Here is a 20000-nt window from a genome sequence, read left to right as displayed (position 1 = left end):
GCAACGCCTACAACGCGCTGGGCGTGTTCGATCAGGCCGTGCGCTACCACCGGCAGGAGCTCCAGATCTCCATGGAGGTCAACGACCGCGCCTCCCAGGCCTCCACCCACGGCAACCTGGCCGTGGCCTACCAGGCCCTGGGCGCCCACGACCGGGCCCTGCAGCACTACCAGAACCACCTGAACATCGCCCGTGAGCTGCGGGATGTGCAGAGCGAGGCTCGGGCGCTGGGCAACCTGGGAAACTTCCACTGCTCGCGCGGCGAGTTCCCTCAGGCCGTGCCGTACTACGAGCAGTACCTACGCCTGTCCCCGGACCTCCAGGACATGGAGAACGAGGGGAAGGTGTGCCACAACCTGGGCTATGCCCACTACTGCCTGGGCAGCTACCAGGAGGCCGTCAAGTACTACGAGCAGGACCTGGCCCTGGCCAAGGACCTCCACGACAAGCTGAGCCAGGCCAAGGCCTACTGCAACCTGGGCCTGGCCTTCAAAGCTCTGGGGGACTTCTGCAAGGCCGAGGAGTGCCAGAGGTACCTCCTCTCCCTGGCCCAGTCGCTCGGCAACCAGCAGGCCCGCTTTCGGGCGCTCGGCAACCTGGGCGACATCTTCATCTGCAGGAAGGACGTGAGCGGGGCCATCCAGTTCTACGAGCAGCAGCTGGCCCTAGCGCACCAGGTCAGAGGTCATCCAGCTTTGAGATGTAATACCTGGATGCTCTACTCCTTTTGCTGCATGGTTGTTTTGGCAGGATTCTTCTGCTAACTTTTACTGTGTGTGTGTAAACAAACTAGATGTGAAGAGCTATTGCCTTATTACACTGTCACTTGTGGTTCGTAGATACAGTGCAGATGCATACCCCTTTTTTATAAATCCGAATGCCGACTACTAATCCTGAAATTGGCTGAGACAATAATAGCTGCTCTTTGCCAAGTGTTTCTGTTCATACCTTTGCAAGCTTCTTTGGATAAAAGCATCTGCTAAATGCTTAACTGTTACTGTAACTGTTACTTCTTCTGTGGTGATCCACTTCATAGGTGTTGCTGTTATTGTAAAATGATGCGTTCTTCTTCTGTGGTGGTCGACTCCATAGGTGTTGCTGCGACTGACTGTATCTCAAACCGAAGGCAATTGCCTTGATGCCCGAATAGTCACTGTCCTTCAAAGGCATCTTCGTGCCTAGGCAGCACTAAAAACAATTGTCCAAATGAAGTCACCTTAGAAGTCATAATTGTTTGCAAACCTTTTGAAGCCACTCGATGGCTTCCTGCCTTTGAATACTGCCTAAGAAGGCAGCGTTTTTGCCGTTTCAGATACAGCAACTGTAAAATGTAGCGTCTTCTTCTGTGGTGGTGGACTCCATAGGTCTTGCTGTCACTGTAAGATGTAGCTCTGTTCTTCTGTGGTGGTGGACTCCATAGGTCTTGCTGTCACTGTAAGATGTAGCTCTGTTCTTCTGTGGTGGTGGATTCCATAGGTCTTGCTGTCACTGTAAGATGTAGCTCTGTTCTTCTGTGGTGGTGGACTCCATAGGTCTTGCTGTCACTGTAAGATGTAGCTCTGTTCTTCTGTGGTCATGGACTCCGCGTGCCACATTACCCGGGGCAATGACGGTCTCCCTTCGTCTCCCTGGTCTCTGAGCAGGTGAAGGAGCGCAAGATGGAGGCGTGCGCCTACGCCGCCCTGGGAGCGGCCTACCGGATGACCCAGAAGTACGACAAGGCGCTGGGCTACCACACCCAGGAGCTGGAGGTGTGGCAGGAGCTGGGAGACGTGCGGGGGGAGTGGCAGGCGCAGGGTCACCAGGCGGCGGTCTACATGTCCCTGGGGAAGTACGGCATGGCCTTCCGCTGCTACGAGGAGCAGCTGGAGCTGGGCCGCCGGCTGAGGGACCCCGGCATGGAGGCCCAGGTCTACGGCAACATGGGCATCACCAAGATGAACAGCAGCTCCATGGAGGAGGCCATCGGCTACCTGGAGCAGCAGCTGGCCACCCTGCAGCAGCTGAGCGGCAACGAGGCGCTGCTGGACCGCGGGCGCGCCTACGGGAACCTGGGCGACTGCTACGAGGCGCTCGGCGACTTCGAGGAGGCGGTCAAGTACTACGACCAGTACCTGACCGTGGCGCAGAGTCTGAACCGCATGCAGGACCAGGAGAAGGCCTACCGGGGCCTGGGGAACGGGCACAGGTTCGGGCCGCGCTTTTTATGCACTTTCATTCTGTTTGTGATCAAATGTTTCACACAGAACATTCAACAGTTTTTTTGTTTTTTTTTCGCCTAGAAATATCCCCCCACACACACACCCTTCACCCTATGACGACCCCCCCCCCCCCCCTTTCATTTTATTTCTCATTTCCCTGTTATTTAACCAGGAATAATCGCATTGAGATCGAAATCTGTTCTGCGAGGGGCACCGGACATGAAACTCAAAGTTACCCAACAAGACGGTTGATAAAATGTACGAGCATCAATTGGGGAATGAGGCAGAGGTGTAGCAATAATTAAAAGTCGAGCAGTACGTTGAAAGCAGGAGCTTCAGTCTACAGACATGTTTCAAATTCACAATTGATCTGGATGTGGGTACACATGTACAGAGTAGTTCTTAAAGCAGGGGCTGGCTGTGATGTAACCCCCTAAATGAATGTTAACAAATTCATATGACCCCTACACCCCAATCAGACATACGCCTGGTGCCTTACAACACTGTTGCCGTGACTGGGTTAGCAATATAGCAGAACCTCTCCTGCCTGGCTGCTTCATAGTAATTGGGCTGTTCTGATCTCCGACATGTAGGGGCCTACATTCACATATTTTTTTGAAAGGTTTAAATTTTCCACAAATTTTCAGGCAACCCCATTCCAAAATCGGGGGACTGCAATTTGGGAACACCTGGCTAAGAAGGTCTGGTGTCACAATTCTTTTAATGGTTCAAGCTTCATTGAGGTGTCCATCACTGATTTAAAAAAATAAAAGTATGTTTTCCTGGTAGCATGTGGGTGCAGACTTTTGTTCTGTTCCAGTGCTAAACCACCCGATTCCACAAATAAAGTCACTAAATAAACTCTTTAAATTTTGACCGTGATTAAGTCCGTAGTTAAATCTGGTGGTTTAGAGCTGGGCTACTACAAAATCCTGTTCTGGGACAACTTTTACATTTAAAATCCCACATTCAGCACACTCTCTCTTCCACAGATTACATTTTTACGGTAAATCCGTTTTATACGGCCGGATATTTACTGGAGCTATTCCGCGTAGGCACGTTGCCTGAGGGCTCTGCGGCAGTGCCTCACCGGAGAATCAAACTCACAACCTCTGACTGACCTCTGGAGGAGGAGGGCGGAGCCTTGATTACTTGGGGCTGGTAGGCTGATGAGATTATGGTCTCTCGATGGTTCTACAGGGCGTGTTGTTCCTTTGTTTTGACCCAAAAGAGGGACCCCTGTTTCCAAGGTTACACACTGTTGTCTGGTTCAGTATCTATTTTGGCCTGTAAGGTTCTTTGGATCAGAGTGGAGGGTGTTTACGTGATGGTGTTGTGGAGGTAATGGTGGTTATTGGTGCACAGGGACCTGGATCTGTAAGATGTGTCTCTTTACTATGAGACGCATCTGTACGGGATTTAATTCAGTACGCCCTTTTTACGGCATGTTTTTGTTTTGCTTCGTCAACTTTTTACAGACGGGTGAAGCTTCAACATGATCCTGTACACTTTCAGAAATAAATGTATGAAAAGTACCTCAAAAAGTACAAACGCTTGTTGGGTCCCTATAGGTGCATAAAACTGTATCCCAAGCCAGCAATACGTATATAATTCATTTGTACCTTTTTTACTTGTGAAACATGCTCATTCGTACCCAAAGAGAACATTTCTGTACCTTCAGGATACGTCTGGGGAATTTGATCCTTGAAGAACAAAAATGTAGCTCCACCGTGGCTTTATTTCTGGGAGCGTGGGTGTTTTTGTTTTCGGGGAAAAGGTGGTGAAACGTGGAGAGAAAGAGAAAGAAGAACGCAGAGCGGCAGATGCGCGCCGATCCCCAAATAGCGCCGGCTCCCGCCCTGCGCTCCGTCGCCGCGACGACGGCGTCGCCTTGCCGACGGCACCAGCTGGCGCGTTTACGCTCGGGATCCGCGAGAGTCGCGGGCGGCGGGGGACCGGAGCGTCTGGCGTTCCGAGCTGTTCCGGTTTTCCCCAAACGCGGATCCTGGATCAGTGTCAAGCCTCACCGTTCACGGCAGACGGTTGCTGTTGGGTTCGGCGCTGGGCTGGCTAATCCAGGTCTGGAGTTTATGGGACACCGCTTTAATGGTTGTCTGACCTGAATGTATTTATATACAATATCTCAACTGTTTGGGTGAAATTTGAGGACAATCCAGCAGAGCCTTTCAACAAAGCATGTCACCTACTAAAATGGTGAAGAGTTAAACCTGCAGACACTGCGGCCCTCCAGGACTGGAGTTAAACCTGCAGGCACTGCGGCCCTCCAGGACTGGAGTTAAACCTGCAGGCACTGCGGCCCTCCAGGACTGGAGTTAAACCTGCAGACACTGCACCACCTCCAGGAGTTTGAGACCCCTGCTTTGGAATATTCCCACTCAGAAAGAAAAGCATTACAGATGAGATCCCCCCCCTCCCTCCGCCATGGTTGAGCTGTCATTCTGACGTGGGAGGCTCCATCCTCTCTACACCATCCTTCACTTTCAAGGTCTTGTCAAGACACAGCGGGAGACTAAAGCATGTCATCAGCACCACAACGCCCCGTATCCCCCCCCCCCCCATTACTCCCCCATCCCCGCTCCTCCCAGTGCTCCCCCTGTACAGTCAAAGAAGAAGAAAAGGCCAGTTCATTAACGGAAGAATTAGGAGCCCCGTGTTCCATTTGTATTGAAATGAGGCCGCTCTCTCTGAGCGGAGAGAGAGAGAGAGAGAGAGAGAGAGAGATCCCCGATTCGCTGTGACAGAACAACATGATGCATGATCTTTATTCCCCGTAATGGAGCGCCAATACCGCCACCGTACGCGGCAATTAGATAATCGCGTCACGCCATCCCTGCGTTATGAGCTGAGGGAGCTGGAGACGCCGGAGGTTTCAGATGCCGTTTCGCCGAAACTCCATTCGCCCGTTTCTCTCGTGTTCTGGGAATTCTGTAATTTACTGGAGTATTTTAATTTGCGTCAGCTCTCCCCGCTTACTCCACTATGTTTATTAAGACAATATTAACTTCTTTTTTTTTTACAGCTTGATACAGTTTCTGCGTGCAGCTCCGGTGTGTAAATACGACTGCATTTGTACAACATTAAAGATGAAAGCTGCATGGATTTAAACAGGGTGCATTATGGGGCCATTACCAGCGATTCACAGGGCTTTGTGCTCTGATTGACAGGGTGGGATGTGATCTGGCATCTCTGCGTTGGGTTTTACTGTCGTATCAATGCGACTCCATTGTGGCTCTTAAGGCGGCTCACACATCGCCTAAGGATCAAGGGGGAGTGAGGAAATGTGACCTTCTCTGGTCACATGACTGATGAACAGATTGTCGAGTAGCACTTGTGCCTCAGCTAAGCTGACTCTTCAGACCTTCTGATCTGTGAAATGTGTTGATGTTGGTAAGATTTTAATTGGCGCGTTTTTAAAAAACAAAAAAAATGTAAAATGTGTTCAGTTTCAGTCTGTTGTGTAAACTGTAACCCTGCGAGAGAGAACATCTGGCTTCATTTGCATCTCGCCACGGCTGCTGCCAGGGCGATGGCGGAGCACGATCTTCAGCCTGTCATCTGGATCACTGCAGACTGTTTAGGATAAACACAGTGGGCCTGATGCGAGAAAATGTTTTTCTTCTTTTTGCGACTTTCTCTTACTTTTTTCTCTCACCCTTTTAGGTGTGAGTGTGTGTGTGTCACAAGATGAGGGGAACAGTAAAGATGTATTAATCACAGGCAACCGTAGAAACAGGAGCAATGTTCGTAAAATGGTCCTTTGAGTCAGGTGAACAGAATGAGTTGAGTTAATGAATGTGCTTAAGCTGGAGTGTTGTTTGTAAGTACCGGGCGCTTGACGTTTGTCTGATTGGGAGGTTACGCAAGCTCACTCTAATTTTCTGTACACCTGAACAGCCAATTGGAAGTGGTAGATCGCTAAACACCATCCCCCCCATTCTACAACCAACCATGATGTACAATTTTTTTTTTTTTACCTTTGAACTTTTTTATTGTCTTTTGTATGTTGGTGTGCTACAGCACGGCTGTGTACCACCACCTCATGTTGTTGTGCAGTCGGATTGTATAACGACACTACAGTTTGAGTTGAGTCGTGTTTCTTCTGACCCCTGACCCCTGACCCCTGCGCCGTGTCTCTGTCGCCCCCTGCAGGGCGATGGGCAGCCTGCAGCAGGCTCTGGTGTGCTTTGAGAAGCGCCTGGTGGTGGCTCACGAGCTGGGCGAGAGCGGGTCGAAGGCCCAGGCGTACGGCGAGCTGGGCAGCCTGCACTGCCTGCTGGGAAACTGCGAGCAGGCCATTTCCTGTCTGGAGCGGCAGCTGGCCATCGCCCGGGAAACGGCCGACCTGGCGCTGGAGGGCGAGGCTAACTGCGGGCTGGGGGCCGTGTACCAGCTGATGGGCGAGTTTGAGACCGCCCTGCAGTGCCACCGGCGGGACCTGGAGATCGCAGAGGAAACGCGTAACCCTGGCACCCAGGGCCGCGCCTACGGCAACCTGGGGCTCACCTACGAGTCGCTAGGCAACTTCGAGCGGGCTGTGGTGTTCCAGGAGCAGCACCTGAGCATCGCCGCGGAAACCAACGACCTGGCAGCCAAAACGGTGGCCTACAGCAGCCTGGGCCGCACCCATCATGCACTGCAGAACTACACCCAGGCTGTTATGTACCTGCAGGAGGGTGAGTCAGCGTGTGGGGGCGTGTGTGTGTGTGTGTGTGTATGTATGTGTCTGTGTGTGTATGTGTGTGTGTGTGTGTGTAAGTGTGTTTGTGTGTGTGTATGTGTCTGTGTGTGTGTGTGTGTGTATGTATGTGTCTGTGTGTGTGTATGTGTCTGTGTGTGTGTGTGTGTTTGTGTGTGTCTATGTATGTGTATGTGTCTGTGTGTGTGTGTGTATGTATGTGTATGTGTGTGTGTATGTATGTGTATGTGTGTGTGTGTGTTTGTATGTATGTGTATGTGTGTGTGTGTGTGTGTGTATGTATGTGTATGTGTGTGTGTATGTGTGTGTGTGTGTGTGTGTATGTGTGTGTGTGTGTGTGTATATGTGTGTGTGTGTGTGTGTGTGTGTGTGTGTAACTGAACTATGACCTCCATCTTCAGCACTCCATCAGAATTCTCCGCTCTGGTGAAAGAGGAAAAAAAGTCCAGTTGAATTGAAGCCCGATATAACAAAAGCCATATTGTTAAAAAATGATATCTTTCTTCCTGCATTAATTCCATAAAAAATGAGTTATTAATATCATAATTATTGATGGACTTTCCAGAAGCGTGTTTCCAGGGTGACCTGCATGTCGCTTGTGTGTTGTACTTTGCCCGCTAGTGCAGCTCTGCTGTTTACTGGAGCGAATCTGGGTCCATAAGGTCCCATCTGAGATTTTAACCTCTGACCCCCTTTGATGAAGCGACCTGCCCTTTGACCTCTGACCCCAGCGCCCAGTGAGGGGTGCGCAGTAGTCATGAGAGCCAGATTGGAGTCTTCCAGAACTTTCAGCTCAGTTAGGGAATGCAGACGTTACGATCCCTTAAATCTCCACTAGACAGAGGGGATGTGTATGTCATAAACACACACACACACTCAGACACATGCACATGCACACGTATATACACACACACGCGTAGACACACACACACACACACACACACTCTCAGATACACACACCCACGCACTCGCACACACACACTCTCCCTCACACACACACACGCACACACTCACATGCACTCACACACGCACACACACACATACTCTCTCTCTCTCGCTCTCTCACACACACACACACACACACACACACACACACTCACACACACACACACACACACGCACACACGCACACAGGCACACATATAAATATACTTTCCATTCCAACCCAGGCTCATATAGTACAGAATAAAAGACCATACTGTCAATTATCAAACACATGAAATATAATTCCTTGCTAGCCGCGGTCTCTCTGTGTCTAACTGCCCTGGAGAGGAGGCAGGTGGGCAGGGGCACCTGTTGCTGTTGAAATATGGCACCATGCTGGCGTGTGATCTATATCAGGGCCTGTAACCTTGAGGGGGGGGCTGGGTTACCCCCCACTGTTCTGTTAATCACAGCGAGCGCAGGATTACCCAGCAGCCCCGGTCCGTGGTGTTCGCAGGGCGTGGAGAGGAAAGGCCAGCGTGAGCAGATAGATGAGACTCCGTCACAGAGCTGGGCTTTAGAAAAGGGCACAGCCACCTCCAGCCTGGCAGACCATTCATTCTGACTGACCTACAGTGTACACACCACGCAAAACACTCTCTCTCTCCCTCCTCCCTCCGCTCTCTCCCTCCCTCCTCCCTCCGCTCTCTCCCTCCTCTCTGTCTCTCCCTTTACCTCTTTTCTGCCCTCTGTTCATTCCCCTCTCTCCATCTTTTGCAGCAGTGGTGTGTGTGTTTGTGGGAGGGAGATTAATTGGAGGGGCTGTAACCAGAGAAAAGGTGTGTGAGTGTGTGTGTGTGCGTCTGTGTGTGTGTCTGTCAGTGTGTCTGTGTGTGTGTATGTGTGTGTGTGTGTGTGAGAGTGTGTGTGTGTACGTGTGTATATGAGTGTGTGCAAGTGTGTATATGAGTGACCGAGTGTGTGAGTGTGTGTGGCCATGTGTTTGCCTGAGGGAAAGACAGACTGCACTGTTTATGCTGGTTGCCCTGACGATGACCAAACTGCTGATATTTCTCATTCTTTGGGTCCGTCAAGGAGTTCATAATGAGGTTCTCTGCACATACACAAACATGTACACAGACCAACACACAAATACAAACATACAGAGACGTATGTACAACACTCGCACACGCATGTGTGTGAGCATGTCTTCATATTTCCAAACGTGTGTTTGCATGCCTGCATGGGTGCGTGCGTGAGTGAGTGTACGTATGTGTGCGTACATGCGTGTGTGTGTGTGTGTGAGTGTGCGAGTGTACGTGTGTGCGTGAGTGTGTGTGTGTGTGAGTGTGCGAGTGCGTGTGTACGTATGTGTGCGTGCATGCGTGTGTGTGTGTGTGTGTGTGTGTGTGTGTGAGTGTGCATGCGTGTGTGTGTGCATGTGTGTGCGTGTATATTTGTGTATGTGGGTATATGTATGTGTATTTATGTATATGACACACACTGGTGGTACATACGGTTTGTACGAGCTGTAACTCTTGTTACTTTAATGTGTATAAGCATGTGTATACTGGCAAGACAGATACAGCAGAAACACTACAGGAGTAAATGGAGGGAGAGAGAGAGAGGGAGGTGGGGGAGGGAACGAGAGAGGGATGGTGCGAGATGTGTGTAGTGGCAGTGAGAGAGAGGGAGAGAGGGAGGAAGGGAGGGAGAGAGAGAGCAGAATGAAAGGATAATTTCCTTGTTTTCTCAGAGCCATCAGGGTCTAATGAGACTTAAGGAGCAGCACTTCCTGACAGCACTTCTAACAAACGAGGGATGAAGAGTGGGAGGGAGGGGGGAGAGAGGGAGGGAGGGAGAGAGGGAGAGAGGGAGAGAGGGAGAGAGCCAGGGAGGGAGGGAGAAGGACAGGGGGAGAGGCACGGAGGGAGACTGGCCATAGGGGGCGCTGTTGGACAGTGGGGGTGGGACTTTCCCTGACCGCTCATTGGCCGTTGCTATGGCAAACAGCGTCGCCATGCAGCCCTCCCGGCTGTGGATGTCAGTGTGAGTGAGAGCGTCCGCTAAGTGCTGAACTACAAACAGCTGGCACCAGGACAGCCCTGATTTTACCAAGGACACGGGACACGGCGGGGCAGCGCTGGGGTTGGGAATCAGCTCTCAGCAGTCCCCCGCCAGGCCCACAGCCCGGCACACACACTCAAGGACACGCAGGCGGGCGAGTCATCCGGAGGTGTCTTTTACACCCCGTCTCCCTGCTCTGTCTTAACGCAGCGAGGTCGTACGGAATACACACACTGCGCTGACTGTGTCAGTGGGTGAGCTGCTCACACATTAGGATATCGTATTTCCATAGGTGATAAGGGAGGGGAGATTAATAATGTGTGCTGCTGAGATCGTGGCTTTGCTTTCCCTGAGTGTGTGTGTGTGTTTGGTGTGTGTGTGTGTGTGTGTGTGTGTGTGTGTCTGTATATGTGTGCGTGTGTGTGTTTGTGTGCTTGTATGTGTGTTTTGATGCTGTTTGTTATGAACCCATTTTGTGGACTCATGGAGCACTTTGCTGGTAGAGCTCGGTAATCCTGTTTGTGTTTGTGGTTCGCACACATTTATTCAATCACCCTCTGTTGATCCATATTGACTGTGAAGGCACACAGGATAGAGTCATTTCACCTCCCTCTTTCACCGCTATGTGTGTGTGTGCGTGTGTGTGTGTGTGTGTGGGTGTTTGCGTGTGTGTGCGTGCGCGTGTGCGTGTGTGTGTGTGCCAGTTCCAGTCATCATCATCAGCTATCATGCTAAGCGTCACATGTTGCCCTCATTAGCTGTACATGTATATGGTATATTGCACATAAGCAGCTGACAGGCCTCCCCCCCCCAGGTCTGCGCCTGGCGGAGCAGCTGGGCCGCCGTGAAGACGAAGCGAAGATCCGCCATCGCCTGGGTCTGTCTCTGTGGGCCAGCGGGAACCTGGAGGAGGCTCAGCATCAGGTACCCGCCTGTGCTAGCGTAACTGTGCACAGTTAACCTTTGCTTACGTTAGCTCAGTACACCTGTATACAGTTAGCCTGAGCTAGCGTTATCACAACATACCTGCGCCCACTTAGCCTGCACTACCATTAGCTCACTGCACCTGTACACAGTTAGCGTGTGCTAATGCTAGCTCAGTACACCTGCGCAAAGATAGCCTGTGCTAATGCTAGCTCAGTACACCTGCACATGTTTAAAAAATGTTTAAAAAATCCTCAGTTCCTTTGGCTGGGTAGAAGGAGTGGGGACAGATATGAAGGGAGAAAGGGGGATAGTATGGAGAGAGAGAGAGAGAGAGAGAGAGGGATAGCGGAGAGAGAGCTCCAGACAGGGGTGACTCCCGCTCTCTATTCCCCTGATTCCCCCCGTCCTCTGCTCCACATTCTGGTCTCTGCCCGGCGCATCAGGAGACGCTCCAGTCTCCACCTCAAACCCGCCTCCGTGTCGCGGCTCGCTCGACGCTCCCTCGACGTTCCCAAACGTTCCCAGAGCGCGCGGCGGGAAGCGTTATCCCCGTCGCCAGGCGGCGATGGGCGAATGGGCGCGTCTCATTGGCCGGGGGGCTTGAGGAGGCCGCTCAGGCCTGTAATTAGGCCTTTCCGTGTGTCTCAGTCACAGCCGCCGTCCAAAGCTTCATTAAAACTCCCGCTCCTCGCTCCTCAGCCCGCTCCACCTCATTATTTCCCGTCTTAGATGAGCGCCGTCGGGATCCCGGCCCTTTCTCCGGGTCGGAGGCACGCAGCGCGGGACGGGTGGGGTCTGAGCGACGGCGCTACGCGCTCTGTTTGTTTTCGGTGTTTGCCTGCCGCGTGTTCCCTGTTTCGGGAGCAGATGGAGCCCGTCGGTTCCCATTTGAGCGCTCTGCCGGAAACTGGGTCTGCTGCTCGTTTTGTGCGAACACGGAGAGCGCGTGCGTTTCTGTGTCACCTGTATGCAAATGCCCTCCCTTCGGCTCCTTCTACACGGCGTGTAGACACACGGTCTCTCTTCCCCGCTCTGATTCGGGATTCCTGCACTCCCACGTAGAGTAATTGGCTCTTTTGCGCGTTAAGCCTTGTTTTTCTGTCGTAATCCATTGTGGGTGAGCGGCTTGAGATTTCGACTTTGTTTGCAGAGAGGTGTGGGAAGCGGGCCTGGGTCAAATAAGCCATTGTTTTGGATTCAAATACTTTTCTACGCTTTACTGAGGTTGTCTGGTGTATTGGAACCTATGAAATATTCTCAACACGTGCAAGTTCTGGTCCTCTTGGTTGGGTCAATTGCACCAGGTTACATCGATTGAGCACAGAAAAGTATTTGAATTTGAGAACTGGGCATGTTGTCTCACAGCAAGAGCACTGATCCAGGATCAGTCTCTCCCTGTACATATCCTAACCTGGTCTGTTGAAGAACTCAACTGATCTGAGATAAGGGTGGATATTCTGAAAGAATAGAGTATGATCATTTGTTATTTAGTGGATGCTTTTATACAAAGCGACAATTGATTAGACTAAGCATTAGACAACCCCCCCCCCCCCCCCCCCCCCTCCCAGAGCAATGTGGGGTTAAGGGCCTTGCTCAAGCACCCAACATCTTACTATGGCTACACTGGGGCTGGTCCCAGGCAACTAGCCACTAGGCTATGGGCTGCCCCAGGATCAGGGTGGAGGAGTATAAGAGGTAATCTGGGTTCAGTGGCCGGCCCGAATGCCCACAGGTTTGTACAGAGCCAGTAACACACGGCTGTGACATCATGAGTGTGCTGCTGCCTCAGGCCCCAAGTCTTCTGAGCTCAGCGCTCATTACAGAATCCAGTGTGGTCAGAGGTAGCTGCGATAGAGCTGGCTGTGTGTGTGTCTGTTTGTGTTTGTGTGTGTGTGTGTACAGGTGTGTGTGTACATGGAGGTATATATGTGTGAGTGTGTGTGTGCGCGTGTGTGCAGGTGTGTGTGTGTGTGTGTGTGTGTGTGTGTGTGTGTATGTACATGACTGTGTGTGTGCACATGGAGTTATATATGTGTGAGTGTGTGCGGTGTATCTGTGTGTGTGTGTGTGTGCTGGTGTATGTGTGTGTGTGTGTGCATGTGCAGGTGTGTTTGTGTGTGTGCGTGCGTGTGCGCGTGTGCAGGTGTGTGTGTGTGTGTGTTGCAGGTGTGTGTGTATGTACATGAGTGTGCAGGTGTGGGTGTGCAGGTGTGTGTGTGTGTGTGTGTGTTGCAGGTGTGTGTATGTACATGAGTGTGCAGGTATGTGTGTGTGTGTGTGTGTTGCAGGTGTGTGTGTGTGTGTGTGTGTGTGTGTGTGTGTATGTACATGAGTGTGCAGGTATGGGTGTGCAGGTGTATTTGCTAGTTTGCACAAGCTGCACAGTGTGTGACATTACCCAGCAGCATGACCTTTCACCCCCTGTCCTGGCTGCAGCAGCCAATCACAAGAGCCGTGTGGACATGCCGTGCGTGAACCTCTCAATGGGTCTGAGCGTGTCCAGCCGGCGGTCACAGTGAAAAGGAGAAATCAATAAATCTCCCATGATTCAGTGCTCCCGCACCCCATCCACTCAGTTACTCCACACACACCCTTCTCCAAACACACAATACACTCACGCAGGAACGCCAGTCTTTGGCTTGGTGAGGGAAAGGTCTTGGCTGGGAGAATTGTGGCTCTGAGTAAGCCTCGTGTTCACGGTTTCCACAGCGAACTGCTGCTTAGAGTCCCTGGCTTCTGCCTCCTGCAGCGAGGAGGGCTGCTGTCATCTGGTGGTGAAACCGTGGTACTGCAGGCATTCAGTCCAGAGTGCAGGGAAACTCACGGTCCTCCAGGGCAGAGAACCGCTGGTTTTCCACCCTCCCTTTACCTGGTAGTCAGGTGTGAAGACAGTCTGCATCAGCAGACATTATTGGCATTTGGCAGACGCTCTTATCCAGAGCGACTTACAGTTGATTAGACTAAGCAGGAGACAATCCTCCCCTGGAGCAACGCAGGGTTGAGGGCCTTGCTCAAGGGCCCAACGGCTGTGCGGATCTTATCGTGGCTACACCGGGATTAGAACCACCGACCTTGCATCTCCCAGTCACTTACCTTAACCACTACGCTACAGGCCGCCCCAATTCCGCAATTGAACTGGCGCTGTAATCAGATGCAAAAGGTTTGAAAATGCCTGGTGAGTGACACATCTGTCTGTCTGTCTGTCTGTCTGTGTGTCTGTCTGTCTGTCCCGTAGCTGTACCGGGCGTCAGCGCTGTTTGAGACGATTCGACACGAGGCTCAACACAGCACCGACTACAAGCTCTCCCTGTTCGACCTGCAGACCTCATCCTACCAGGCTCTGCAGAGAGTGCTCGTGAGCCTTGGTATGCTCTCTCTATCTTTCTCTCTCTTTCTCTCCATCTCTCTGTTTCCCTCTCAGTTTCTCTCTCTGGCTCTCTCTATCTCTCTCTTTCTCTCCATCTCTCTCCGTTTCTCTCTGGCTCTCTCTATCACTCTCTTTCTCCCTCTTTCACTCTCTCACTTTTAGTCTTTCACGCACACTCTTTATCGCCCTCTCTCTCTCTCTCTCTCTCTCTCTGCATGTGTTTTCCATTCTTTGTTCGCCTTGCATCTTTCCACTTGCTTTGTGGAATAAGTGGCCTCATGTCCTTGGATCATCTGAATGGTACATTGTCATTGTTATGTACAAATAATTTAATAATAAATCATTCTTCAGTAAAATATGTATGTGCATAATTAGTATGTTTATCAGCTCAGTGTGAGGTTCTGTACCATGACCTTGTTTCATATTCTTTTTAACCCATTAATGTGTTCTATGGATGGTTTCAAATTTTCTTAATTTGCCTATGTGTGATGCTACAGCATGTGTAGATTTTTTAGATACCATTTTCAGTCATTAGTCACAAAGTCCTTTGCCATGAGCCTACAGCCTAAGTTGCTCCTTTGCTACTAGGCCACAGGCTGCTCTACCTTTAACCAGACCCCCCCCCCGCCCAGGTCACCATGACGAGGCTCTGGCCGTGGCAGAGCGCGGTCGCACGCGGGCGTTTGCGGACCTGCTGGTGGAGCGGCAGATGGGCCAGCAGGACTCGGACCCCTACAGCCCGGTCACGGCGGAGGGGCTGCTGGACACGGTCAACGGGCAGAGGGCCCTGGTGCTCTATTTCTCCCTGGCGGCTGGGTACCTGTACAGCTGGCTGCTCGCACCTGGGGCAGGTGAGGGGCGGTGTACAGCACTGTTCTACTGCGCTACCGCTCTACCTGTCTGACCTGTCTGACTGTTCTACTGTTCTACCTGTCTGACTGTTCTACTGCTCTACCTGTCTGACTGTTCTACCGCTCTACCTGTCTGACTGTTCTACTGTTCTACCTGTCTGACTGTTCTACTGCTCTACCTGTCTGACTGTTCTACCGCTCTACCTGTCTGACTGTTCTACCACTCTACCTGTCTGACTGTTCTACCGCTCTACCTGTCTGACTGTTCTACTGCTCTACCTGTCTGACTGTTCTACCGCTCTACCTGTCTGACTGTTCTACCACTCTACCTATATGACTGTTCTACCGCTCTACCTGTCTGACTGTTCTACCGCTCTACCTGTCTGACTGTTCTACCACTCTACCTGTCTGACTGTTCTACCGCTCTACCTGTCTGACTGTTCTACCGCTCTACCTGTCTGACTGTTCTACCGCTCTACCTGTCTGACTGTTCTACTGCTCTACCTGTTGACCTGTCTGACTGTTCTACCACTCTACCTGTCTTACTGTTCTACTGCTCTACCTGTTGACCTGTCTGACTGTTCTACCACTCTACCTGTCTTACTGTTCTACCGCTCTACCTGTCTGACTGTTCTACTGCTCTACCTGTTGACCTGTCTGACTGTTCTACCACTCTACCTGTCTGACTGTTCTACCGCTCTACCTGTTGACCTGTCTGACTGTTCTACCACTCTACCTGTCTGACTGTTCTACTGCTCTACCTGTTGACCTGTCTGACTGTTCTACCGCTCTACCTGTCTGACTGTTCTACCGCTCTACCTGTCTGACTGTTCTACCACTCTACCTGTCTGACTGTTCTACCGCTCTACCTGTCTGACTGTTCTACTGCTCTACCTGTTGACCTGTCTGACTGTTCTACCACTCTACCTGTCTGACTGTTCTACCGCTCTACCTGTCTGACTGTTCTACCACTCTACCTGTATGACTGTTCTACCACTCTACCTGTCTGACTGTTCTACCGCTCTACCTGTCTGACTGTTCTACCGCTCTACCTGTATGACTGTTCTACCGCTCTACCTATATGACTGTTCTACCGCTCTACCTGTATGACTGTTCTACCACTCTAGCTGTCTGACTGTTCTACCACTCTACCTGTCTTACTGTTCTACCGCTCTACCTGTCTGACTGTTCTACCGCTCTACCTGTTGACCTGTCTGACTGTTCTACCACTCTACCTGTCTGACTGTTCTACCGCTCTACCTGTTGACCTGTCTGACTGTTCTACCACTCTACCTGTCTGACTGTTCTACTGCTCTACCTGTTGACCTGTCTGACTGTTCTACCGCTCTACCTGTCTGACTGTTCTACCGCTCTACCTGTCTGACTGTTCTACCACTCTACCTGTCTGACTGTTCTACCACTCTACCTGTCTGACTGTTCTACCGCTCTACCTGTCTGACTGTTCTACTGCTCTACCTGTTGACCTGTCTGACTGTTCTACCACTCTACCTGTCTGACTGTTCTACCGCTCTACCTGTCTGACTGTTCTACCACTCTACCTGTATGACTGTTCTACCACTCTACCTGTCTGACTGTTCTACCGCTCTACCTGTCTGACTGTTCTACCGCTCTACCTGTATGACTGTTCTACCGCTCTACCTATATGACTGTTCTACCGCTCTACCTGTATGACTGTTCTACCACTCTAGCTGTCTGACTGTTCTACCGCTCTACCTGTCTGACTGTTCTACCGCTCTACCTGTATGACTGTTCTACCACTCTACCTGTATGACTGTTCTACCGCTCTACCTATATGACTGTTCTACCACTCTACCTGTATGACTGTTCTACCACTCTACCTGTATGACTGTTCTACCGCTCTACCTGTCTGACTGTTCTACCGCTCTACCTGTCTGACTGTTCTACCGCTCTACCTGTCTGACTGTTCTACTGCTCTACCTGTTGACCTGTCTGACTGTTCTACCACTCTACCTGTCTTACTGTTCTACCGCTCTACCTGTCTGACTGTTCTACTGCTCTACCTGTTGACCTGTCTGACTGTTCTACCACTCTACCTGTCTGACTGTTCTACCGCTCTACCTGTTGACCTGTCTGACTGTTCTACCACTCTACCTGTCTGACTGTTCTACTGCTCTACCTGTTGACCTGTCTGACTGTTCTACCGCTCTACCTGTCTGACTGTTCTACCGCTCTACCTGTCTGACTGTTCTACCACTCTACCTGTCTGACTGTTCTACCGCTCTACCTGTTGACCTGTCTGACTGTTCTACCACTCTACCTGTCTGACTGTTCTACTGCTCTACCTGTTGACCTGTCTGACTGTTCTACCGCTCTACCTGTCTGACTGTTCTACCGCTCTACCTATATGACTGTTCTACCGCTCTACCTGTATGACTGTTCTACCACTCTACCTGTATGACTGTTCTACCGCTCTACCTGTCTGACTGTTCTACCGCTCTACCTGTCTGACTGTTCTACCGCTCTACCTGTATGACTGTTCTACCACTCTACCATCAGTTGTGTGAAGTGCATGCTCATCATTTGGTGGCTGGTCAATGTGTTTGGCTTGGTGAAGGGCCTGCCACAGTAACACACACCCACACACATATGCACACATACACAAAGACCCACTTGTGTGTGTGATCTTTGGCTGTTGCACTTGGCTGTTCTCCTAATGAAGGTGGCCCCCTCTTCCCTGCAGCATCTGCTGGTGCTGCTCGGGGGGCGGCATGATCCAGCACCACCTGTGCTGTGTCCTGAAGGCACAGACCAACCCTTCCGCCCTTTACACACACACACAGACACAGACACACACACGCACACACACTCAAACCCACACTCACACACACTCACACACACACACACACTCACACTCACACTCACACACACTCAAACCCACACTCACACACACACATGCACACGCACACACACTCACACTCACGCTCACGCACACGCACACGCACACTCACACTCACACTCACACTCACACTCACACTCACACTCACACACACTCACACACACACACATGCACACACACTCAAACCCACACTCACACACACTCACACACACACACGCACACGCACACGCACACACACACGCACATGCACACACACACACACACATTCACACTCACACACACACACACACACGCCCACTCACACTCACACACACTCACACTCACACACATACATGCATACACACACACATAGCATTAGCATTAGCCTCAGTGTTGTGAGGGCCCTGAGTAGCAGCATTAGCATTAGCCTCAGTGTTGTAAGGGCCCTCAGTAGCAGCATTAGCATTAGCCTCAGTGTTGTGAGGGCCCTCAGTAGCAGCATTAGCATTAGCCTCAGTGTTGTGAGGGCCCTCAGTAGCAGCATTAGCATTAGCCTCAGTGTTGTGAGGGCCCTCAGAAGCAGATTGGATAAATGAGGAGGCAGCAGGTCGGTGTTTGTGCACTTCCAGCTCTGACTGAGCCCGTGAGCTGGACTGGAGCTGGCCCTGTGTGCCAGGTGGCGGCGCGGGAGGCTAAATGAACACGCTGTCGGCCTGTTTGCTCTGATGGAGCCTGAACACAAAGGGACCCGGGCTAATATTTGTTTGAGCGGTGGCCATCTCAACATTAGGAAACGAGCCTCATGTCTTCTAGACATCCCATGAGCACCCTATGACTAACTCCCTCATACAGTGCAATCTGTTCCTAATACACACACACACACACACACACATACACACCCACACATATATACATGCACGCACACACATGTACACACAAATAAAGACACACACATACACACGTAACGACATACATACAATGACACAAACACACACGATAATGCATACTTGCACACTCACACGGACACACTGAAATGCACGCAATAACACACGCAAGCACACACACAAAACTCAAAAAACACTCGCCCTCACACTGTCTCTCTCTCACCCTCACACTGTCTCTCTCTCACCCTCACACTGTCTCTCTCTTGCCCTCACACTGTCTCTCTCTCTGTAGATGCACACGTGAGACAGCTGTATCCACGCGCAGAGCGCTGTGTGTGTCGAGGTTTCAGCTATAAAGCGCTGTGCAGATGAGAGGTGTTCAGTTACCCCGGGTGAAAGGGGGAGTCAGATCACAGTGGGGGGGGGGCTGGCTCTGTGACTCTAATTACTCTCTCTAATTATCCCTCTATTCTTTCCCTATGATCTCCATCCCAATTCCCTTCCCTTCTGTAATCCCTCCATCTTCCTCTCATCCTTATCCTCTGCCCCTCTTTCCACTCATCTCTCCTCTCTTCGTTAATCCACCCTTCCATTCCTGTTCCTCCTCACCTGCTCCTCTCCTGTTCCTCCACCCTTTTCCTCCTCACCTGCTCCTCTCCTGCCTGTTCCTCCTCTCCTGTTCCTCCTCACCTGCTCCTCTCCTGTTCCTCCTCACCTGCTCCTCTCCTGTTCCTCCTCTCCTGTTCCTCCTCACCTGCTCCTCTCCTGTTCCTCCTCACCTGCTCCTCTCCTGTTCCTCCTCTCTGGTTTTTCCTCTCTGGTTCCACCTCTGCTGCTCTGTCCATGGATTTACCACTCCTGTTATCGCCAGCGCCCCGGCCGGAAAAAAGCATGTTTATAAAAGGAGAACTTTATTTACCAAAAAAATGAATATTAACAAAAAAGTCAAAAGTCACTGGGCTCTCCTGTGACCCTGCGTGCTCACACGAGGATATTACATTCTGGCTTCCCTGACCTCTGTACAGTATCTATCTTAACATAAAATGAATGATATATTTTAGAAAAATGTTCAGGGCTCCGCTCACCTCTCTCCCTCTCCTGCAGGCATCCTGAAGTTCCACGAGGTGTACCTGGGCGAGGGCATGTCCGAGGGCGGGGCTGAGTTCCAGGAGGGGTGTGGTGGAGGGGGGAGTGGCTCCTCGCTG

General features: G+C 51.3%; 1 protein-coding gene across 1 annotated transcript in view; it reads left to right on the top strand.

The window, feature by feature from the left end:
- The window catches only part of LOC133139963 (tetratricopeptide repeat protein 28-like), a 259700-nt gene that overhangs the window by 216918 nt on the left and 22782 nt on the right, over positions 1-20000 (top strand). The window contains 7 exon segments of the mRNA XM_061259454.1: positions 1-677; positions 1644-2188; positions 6372-6895; positions 10724-10833; positions 14072-14201; positions 14836-15054; positions 19900-20000. The exon segment at positions 1-677 is cut by the window's left edge and continues 120 nt beyond it; the exon segment at positions 19900-20000 is cut by the window's right edge and continues 56 nt beyond it. Of these exon segments, the coding sequence (XP_061115438.1) occupies positions 1-677; positions 1644-2188; positions 6372-6895; positions 10724-10833; positions 14072-14201; positions 14836-15054; positions 19900-20000 (2306 nt within the window).

This window comes from Conger conger, chromosome 11 (assembly GCF_963514075.1).
Source record: "Conger conger chromosome 11, fConCon1.1, whole genome shotgun sequence".
Taxonomy (NCBI): domain Eukaryota; kingdom Metazoa; phylum Chordata; class Actinopteri; order Anguilliformes; family Congridae; genus Conger; species Conger conger.
Note: the sequence above shows the minus strand (reverse complement) of the source record. Positions and strands in the feature narration are given on the sequence as shown.